We start from the raw sequence: 8,855 nt of genomic DNA on the forward strand, positions 1-8,855 counted from the left end.
TTAGTTTGGCTGGATATGAAATTCTGGGTTGAAAATTCTTTTCTTTAAGAATGTTGAATATTGGCCCCCACTCTCTTCTGGCTTGTAGAGTTTCTGCCGAGAGATCTGCTGTTAGTCTGATGAGCTTCCCTTTGTGGGTAACCTGTCCTTTCTCTCTGGCTGCCCTTAACATTTTTTCCTTCATTTCAAGTTTGGTGAATCTGACAATTATGTGTCTTGGAGTTGCTCTTCCCGAGGAGTATCTTTGTGGTGTATGTATTTCCTGAATTTGAATGTTGGCCTGCTTTACTAGGTTGAGGAAGTTCTCCTGGATGATATCCTGAAGAGTGTTTTCCAACTTGGTTCCATTTTCCCCCTCACTTTCAGGCACACCAATCAGACTTAGATTTGGTCTTTTCACATAATCTCATATTTCTTAGAGGCTTTGTTCATTTCTTTTTCCTTTTTTTTCTCTAGACTTCTCTTCTCACTTCATTTCATTCATTTGATCTTCAATCATTGATACTCTTCCTGCTGATTGAGTCGGTTACTGAAGCTTGTGCATTTGTCATGTATTTCTCGTGTCATGATTTTTATCTCTGTCAGGTCGTTTATGGCCTTCTCTGCATTGATTATTCTAGTTATCCATTCTTCCATTCTTTTTTCAAGATTTTTGGTTTCTTTGCGCTGGTTACGTAGCTCCTTCTTTAGCTCTGAGAAGTTTGATCGACTGAAGCCTTCTCCTCTCAACTTGTCAGAGTCATTCTCTGTCCAGCTTTGATCCGTTGCTGGCGATGAGCTGCGTTCCTTTGGAGGGGGAGAGGCACTCTGATTTTTTGAATTTCCAGCTTTTCTGCCCTGCTTTTCCCCCATCTTTGTGGTTTTATCTGCCTCTGGTCTTTGATGCTGGTGATGTGCTGATGGGGTTTTGGTGTGGGTGTCCTTTCTGTTAGTTTTCCTTCTAACAGTCAGGACCCTCAGTTGTAGGTCTGTTGGAGATTGCTTGAGGTCCACTCCAGACCCTGTTTGCCTGGGTATCAGCAGCAGAGGCTGCAGAAGATAAACATTGCTGAACAGCAAGTGCTGCTGTCTGATACTTGCTCCAGAAGCTTCCTCTCAGGGGTGTACCCTGCCATGTGAGGTGTGTGGTGTCCATCTGCACCTAGTGGGGGATGTCTCCCAGTTAGGCTACTCAGGGGTCAGGGACCCACTTGAGCAGGCAGTCTGTCCGTTCTCAGATCTCAACCTCGGTGCTGGGAGATCCACTGCTCTCTTCAAAGCTGTCAGACAGCTGTCAGACTCCACCCGGAGGTGAAGTCTACAGAGTCAGGCAGGCCTCCTTGAGCTGTGGTTGTCTCCACCAAGTTCAAGCTTCCAGGAGGTTTTGTTTACCTATTTAAGCCTCAGCAATGGCGGGTGCCCCTCCCCCAGCCTCACTGCCACCTTGCAGTTAGATCTCAGACTGCTGTGCTAGCAATGAGGGAGGCTCCGTGGGTATGAGACCCTCCGGGCCAGGTGTGGGATGTAATCTCCTGGTGTGCCGTTTGCTAAGACCCTTGGTAAAGCACAGTAGTAGGGTGGGAGTTCCCCGATTTTCCAGGTGTTGTGTGTCTCAGTTTCCCTTGGCTAGGAAAAGGGATTCCCTTCCCCCTTGCACTTCCCAGGTGAAGCAGTGCCTCACCCTGCTTCAGCTCTCGCTGGTCGGGCTGCACCAGCTGATCAGCACCGATTGTCTGGCACTCCCCAGTGAGATGAACCCCGTACCTCAGTTTAAAATGCAGAAATCACCCGTCTTCTGTGTCGCTTCCTCTGGGAGCTGGAGGCTGGAGCTGTTCCTATTCGGCCATCTTGCTCCCGACATGGATAATCCTTTTAATGTACTACTGAATTTGGTTTTATTAGTCTTTTGAGGATTTTTGCATCTATGTTCATCATGGATATTGGTCTATAATTGTCTGTTCTTGTAATGTTCTTTTCTGGCTTTGGTATTAGGATAATGCTGGCCTTGTGAAATGAGTTTGGCAGTATTCCCTCCGTTTCAATGTTTTGGAAGAGTTTGAGAAGGAGTGGTGTTAGTTCTCTTTTAAATGATTGGTAGAATTCAGCATAAACCTTCCAATTTTGGGCTTTTCTTTAATGGGACACTTTATTACTGATTCAATCTCTTTACTATGATCGGCCATTCTTATTTTCTGTTTAGAAGAAAATATTTACTTTTCAAAAGTATTGACAACTAGATTCATTTTTTTAAATGAGAAATTCTGCCTGTGGCCATACCACCCTGAAAGTGCCCAATCTTGTCTAAATGAGAAATTATTATATTTATTTTTAAAATAACCAAATTTTAAGTCTTTTCTTGATATAAAGGGCAGCTATAAACTATTTTCCTTCTTGAAAAATGCACCTAAAACATACAAATAAAGCTTTGCATAATATTGGTTTTTGTTGCCTTAGAAATATATGTCCTTATCAAATGTAAAAATACTCTATTCTTCTTTTGTGAAGTGGCTGTTGACGTCATTTGCCCACCTTTTAATGTTTTGGTTTTGGTTTTTTCTTGCTAATTTATTTGAGTTCCTTGTAGATTATGGATATTAGTCCTTTGTCAGATGCATAGTTTGCAAATGTTTTCTCCCGTTCTGTTTTCACAGGTTGTCTGTGTACTCTGTTTATTATTTCTTTTGCGGTGCAGAAGCTTCTTAGTTTAATTAGGTTCCATTTATTTATTTTAGTTTTTGTTGCATTTGCCTTTAGTGTCTTAGTCATAAATTCTTTGTGTAGACCAATGTCCAGAAGAGTTTTTGCTAGGTTTTTTTCTAGAATTCTATGGTTTCAGGTCTTACATTCAAGTCTTTAATCCATATTGAGATAATTTTTGCACACAGTAAGAGACAGGAATCCAGTTTCATTCTTCTATATGTGGCTATCCAATTTTCCCAGCACCATTTTTGAATAGAATGTATTTCCGCAGTGTATGTTTTTGTCTGATTTGTCAAAGATCAGTTGGTTGTAAGTATTTGGCTTTATTTCTGGGTTCTCTGTTTTGTTCCATCAATCTATGTGTCTACTTTTATACCAGTACATCCTGCTTTGATTACTATAGCCTTGTAGTGTAATCTGAAGTTGGGTAATGTGATGCCTCTAAGTTTGTTCTTTTTGCTTAGGATTGCTTTTGCTATTCAGTGTGTCTTTGATTCCATATAAATTTTAGTATTTTTTTAATCCTGTGAAAAATGACATTGATCTTTTTGTAAGAATTGCATTAAATCTGTAGATTGCTTTGGGCAGTATGGTCATCAAATGTTAAAATGCTCTTGACAAATAACTTTGTCTCTGTCATTCTATTTGTTTCTTCCTGATGAAAAAAAAGAACAAAAAATAAATCTACCTTATGCAAATAAAACGAAAAAATTTTTGAGTTCCTAAGTCTGTTAAAATATTAGAGAAGCCTAGTATTGTTTGAATTACATAAGAAGATGGAATTGTGGAGATATACATATCAGACTTTTCCTCTAATCATTAGATGCATATATCCTACTATGCAAGATATATGTATATATAAACATGTCAACGTTAACATAACCAAAACATAACTATTGATTTCTCTTCCAAACCTATCCTTCCTCTAGTACTTCTTATCTCAATAAATGGGACCCACTTATTCAAGCCTGAGACCTGGGAATCATCTTTTAATTTCCCCCTTTCCTCTCACCAACCTATCTCTTATAGCCCATCTGATTATCCCTAGGTCCCCATTTTTGCCCTGCAATACATCTAATATTCTACTAGTAATGTCTGTTCTATCTTCACATATATCTTGATTTCCTCTATTTTTTTTCCAATGCCTCTTTTAGTCCAAGCCACCATCATCTATGTCTTACACTAATGATTTTGGAATAGAATCCTACTACACTTAAATAAGGCCTTAAACATCTGAGAAATAATTTTGAAATATTTAATACCATAACAATCATTCTTTAAGTATCATAAATAATGGAGACTGGAAAAAAGTAAGTTTTACTGTATACTCAATATTTAAGCTGAAGTGAGTTTTAACAATAAAGAAAGACAACTATTTTCTATCAAACATAAGAAAAACAAACACATAGAAACAAGACCAAAATAAGATGAGTGGGTCTTTGCTGAGTGATCCGTAAGTCAAAACACATTTATAAAGGGACACGAGAGGTAATGGCTTACTATTCAGAGAACATATCCAACCATCTGGCATCCTAGGAATTTGCCCAGTTTGTTTTATAAAGTTAGCTTATTTTTTGTTCAGTTTGGTATAAGTTCTAATGGTGACACTAATTTCATCTGTAAAAGTGGAAACAGAAATTTCTTGTGAGAGAAGTAAAATTCACAATATGCTGTTACTTTTTTGTTGTTGTTTAATACACCTATTATGGTAAACAAACTAATTTTGAATCCTTAAAATATTTCATTCCAGTAGCCTGAAACGGAATATCAGCATCTTGATTCCTGAAGCTCATAAGACAGCAACTGGAAGTTCAAGTATGTATTGTAGTACAGTTTCAAAGCTATTCTATGTTTCAAAACTTCACAACCATGTGTATATTATTTCTTACATTCATGAATCTTGGAATAATCGTTTCAATTGGTAATTTAAAATAAAAAGTCTCAAAAAATATCCCACACCCTCTCAAACTGTTCTGTCCTACTCAAAAGTTAGAATGGTTCTGGTAGAGGAGTATTACATCTGCTGATATAATAGATATATTACCTGATACCTGGTGGATATATCAATGGAACAGTAGACTAAGTCTAGAAGTAACTAAAGGCAATATCTGTCTATTCTACTCTTTGATGCTTTTACATACACTGCAATAGAAAAGGTATGATTCTGTAGGACTTCTCAAGTCAGGCCATGCAATAAATGCATGTGGAGTTTCAGGAGCCTCATCCTTGAAAATTCTGACTCAGTAGTTTTGGGAACAGCAACTCCACTTCTCAAGTGGCAAAGATGGGATGGCCTAGAGATAACTGTAGAAAGGGGAAGGATACCAGACCACCAAATCTTGCCAGAAGAGGTTTTGGTTTTGTTTTCACTTTTAAGTTGCTATAGCTATAGCCTACCCTCTGGATGATCCTCACTCAGGGAATATACCCTAATTTTAATGCCATTGGTGCAGACAACTGCATGCTGCTTTTAGATCTTAAAAAGTTATATGTGTCTATCATGCATAAAAGTATGGAGGACTCTTTGAGCTTTTGTACTGTTGCATTTGGTTGCAAAGAGACGCTATTTACCATAAAACAGCAAAGAAATATTCCAAAGTTCTATTGGAGTAATTTCTTGAAAATGACAACAAAATAGTAAAATTATGTAATTTTCAAATTTCATGACACATTAAAATAAAGCAAAAATATTCTTAAAGTGTCCTGAATTTGTTTTCTTTCCATAGTTGGCATCACAGATAATCCCACTAAAAAGCCAGAAGTTAGAACTGATAAAAAGTTACTTAAAAATCATGGTCATAAAGGAGTTGTAGTCTCTACAATAAATTTTAGCACCAATATGACAGCTGCCAAAACCAAAGAGATGATTCTTAAGAAGTTAATAAGAAGAACTAAAGATACTCTTGGAGCACCAAAAAACAACAGGGTAAAATATGTCTCATACTTGTTCAATAATCTGCTTAGGCTATTCAAGTGATAGTTTATTTTAATTAATACTAATCAGAAGGAAAATATTTGTATAACACACACTTTTGAACATCCTAGAAGATACAATGTATAACAGAAACTTTGATTTTCAAATCAATATTATTTGATTTCCAGTATGTTGAATTACACTGATTTAGAATTATTAAGGCCAAAAGAAGCTACTGAAATCTTGCTAAAGATAAGTAGACTGGAAAATGTGTTAGTTGCCAACTGCTTTGTTACTATATATTCTACCACACTTTCTTCCTGTGACCATGGGTTGGGACTCTAAGAGTTTCAATTCAATTTCAGGAGCTTAAGGATTTGCTTCAGATTTCCTTGATTTTAAATGAAGATACAGATAAACTTGGTCTTTGCCTACATGGGTAAACTTTAGGGATTTTGAAAAGGTGAATAACTGAGCAAACTAATCTCACCAATAGAAAATGCAAGCAAGAGAAATTTCAGTCAGTTTGTGATACAAAAGGGGAAAAACTGAGTGTCTTACTAAAAAATATATTTTTTATATATAAAATTATATTTTACAGTTACAAATTAGGTAATTAGGTAATTCCAATCTTATATTTTACAGTTACAAATTAGGTAATTAGATAATTCCAATCATATGGCTATTTGTGGGTTTTTTACCTTGCTTGTTTTGCAAAAATAATACAGTCTAAAGGAAGTAGTGCACACAGAGATTACAATCAGTACACCTCAGTGCACAATATTTTCAAAGGTGGACATTAACACAGGTTTAAAATTTGGAAATGTATCTGAATTTTCTGCTTATTGTTCATGACAACAGCACTTACAGCAGAATTTTTTAAGTCTGGTTCCAGATGATAGCCTTATTCCTCCTAAACCAGGGTGCATATGGAATAAATAGCTAAATACTACAATAGTGCCTGGCCAATAGTAGGCACTCAGTAAGTAAATCTTGAATGAATAATAGTCATGTTCCTGTGTAATAGCCATAATTATATTGCTTTATCCAGCATCAAATATATTTATAACTATTGTCAGATATAATTTTTATAGATCTATAGAAGGTGAATAAAATGTTTGCTATTTTGAAAACTTATTGTTTTTAAAAATCATATCTTCCAAATAGAATTCGGTCTGCTGTCTCTAAATAGAAAATTAGACATGTTATTACACCTGATTTTGTGCTTACTCTATAGCATAATATTCCTAATTTGTGCTTACCCCAACCATAATATTCCAAATTCATAATTTAAAGAAAGGTATACTAATGTATATTTTAAAACTTTTTGTCTTTCTTAAGATTATAGTATTTATTGATGATATGAATATGCCAGTATCGGATACGTATGGAGCACAACCACCCCTGGAATTGATAAGACAATTGTTAGATTTGGGAGGGGTTTATGATACTGCAAAAAATACATGGAAGGTATAGTATATACTAAGATTTTGTTCACATTAAATATTGTTTCTTACACTAAATTAAATGTTTATAACAATGTTGAGTGAATTACTTGAGAAAGTTAGAAATTCTGGCCATATGGACATGTTAAGCAAAGTTGAGACCCTAAACTAACTATATTAATCATACATTTGCAATTAGGTCCATGGGTTTATAGAAATCTTAATTTTAATAGGTTTAAATCTTAGTAAAAATTGCATGTATGTCCTCCAGATTTGGTTTCTGAGTCAAATAATGCTAATTATTGTTAACTGTATCAGTAGTTAATCAAATTTTTCAAGGTATCAAATTTTAGTTAGTTGTGAGAAAAGCCAGTAAAAATGTGGCCCACCATATACATCCGTAATGTCTGTATAAGACTAGTCTATATCTTTATCTTAAGACCACAGATACAGCATTTTCAGAAATATGACAGTCAAAAAAAAATTCCCAACGAGAAATTTCTGTGCAATTATTTTTGTTACATTCAACCTAAATCAGAATGGCTCTTTTTTTTTTTTCTCCCCCCCCGAGATGATGTCTTGCTCTGTCACCAGGTTGGAGTGCAGTGGCACTATCTCCTCTCACTGCAAACTCCACCTCCCAGGTTCATGCCATTCTCCTGCCTCAGCCTCCCAAGTAGCTGGGACTACAGGCGCCCGCCACCACACCCAGCTAATTTTTTGTATTTTTAGTGGAGAGGGGGTTTCACCATGTTAGCCAGCATGGTCTTGATCTCCTGACCTCGTGATCCACCTGCCTTGGCCTCCCAAAATGCTGGGATTATAGGCATGAGCCACCGTACCTGGCTAGAGTGGCTTACTTTTTTAAAAAATATAGAAATTCAAATGCACTTTTCTCTCTGTTTGGGTCTTTATCTGGAAATCATAAGCCCTATATTTCAGACCTCTTTAACTTTACTTAAACTTTCTAGGCCTCAGATTCCTCATCTATAAAATACAGCGGTTGCATTACAAATGGTTTCATGTCCCAGACAAACTTGGGCCCAGGATCCTGAATAAGGCAAACTGGCATGTGAGGGCTATCAGGTCAGATGTCAGTCAGACTGAAACAACCCACAAGCCAAGGCAGAGGGGAAGAATCCAGGTGCAGCCCACCAGGGAGAATCTAGGAGACTAGAAAAAAGAGAAGGCAAGAAATAGGGTCTGGAATGCCCAGCCAGAACAAGTTCCCTGAACTGACCAGAAAATAGTCACAGCAGGCCTTTTATGGGATTGCTGTGGCCTTGAGCCTGGATATAAGCAGGAAAAAGCCTGGCCATTCTAGAGGCACACTCAATTGGCTCTTCTGATTTCTCACTTATCACCAGAAGCCTCTTTGCTAACCTCAATAACATATTGCTATTTTTGTGTTTTGTTTTGTTTTGTTTTAAATCAATAAACGAAATCCATGATATAAACAGAACCAAAGACAAAAACCACATGATTATCTCAATATATGCAGAAAAGGCCTTTGACAAAATTCAACAGCCCTTCATGCTAAAAACGCTCAATAAATTAGGTATCGATGGGACATATCTCAAAATAATAAGAGTTATTTATGACAGACCCACAGCCAATATCATACTAAATGGGCAAAAACTGGAAGCATTCCCCTTGAAAACTGGCACAAGACAGGGATGCCCTCTCTCACCACTCGTATTCAACATAGTGTTGGAAGTTCTGGCCAGGGCAATCAGGCAAGAGAAAGAAATAAAGGGTATTCAATTAGGAAAAGAGCAAGTCAAATTGTTCTTGTCTGCAGATGACATGATTGTATA

At 36.7% G+C, this 8,855-nt stretch overlaps 1 protein-coding gene across 1 annotated transcript in view; it reads left to right on the forward strand.

Moving 5' to 3' along the window:
* LOC105534982 (dynein heavy chain 14, axonemal) overlaps nucleotides 1-8,855 on the forward strand; it is a gene marked incomplete at its 3' end in the record, with an annotated part of 322,900 nt that overhangs the window by 270,901 nt on the left and 43,144 nt on the right. Inside the window, exons 24-25 of the mRNA XM_011973918.1 lie at nucleotides 5,418-5,605; nucleotides 6,935-7,063. Of these exons, the coding sequence (XP_011829308.1) occupies nucleotides 5,418-5,605; nucleotides 6,935-7,063 (317 nt within the window). The remainder of the gene's footprint in view (nucleotides 1-5,417; nucleotides 5,606-6,934; nucleotides 7,064-8,855) is intronic.

This window comes from Mandrillus leucophaeus, unplaced genomic scaffold, assembly GCF_000951045.1.
Source record: "Mandrillus leucophaeus isolate KB7577 unplaced genomic scaffold, Mleu.le_1.0 Scaffold1005, whole genome shotgun sequence".
Lineage (NCBI taxonomy): Eukaryota > Metazoa > Chordata > Mammalia > Primates > Cercopithecidae > Mandrillus > Mandrillus leucophaeus.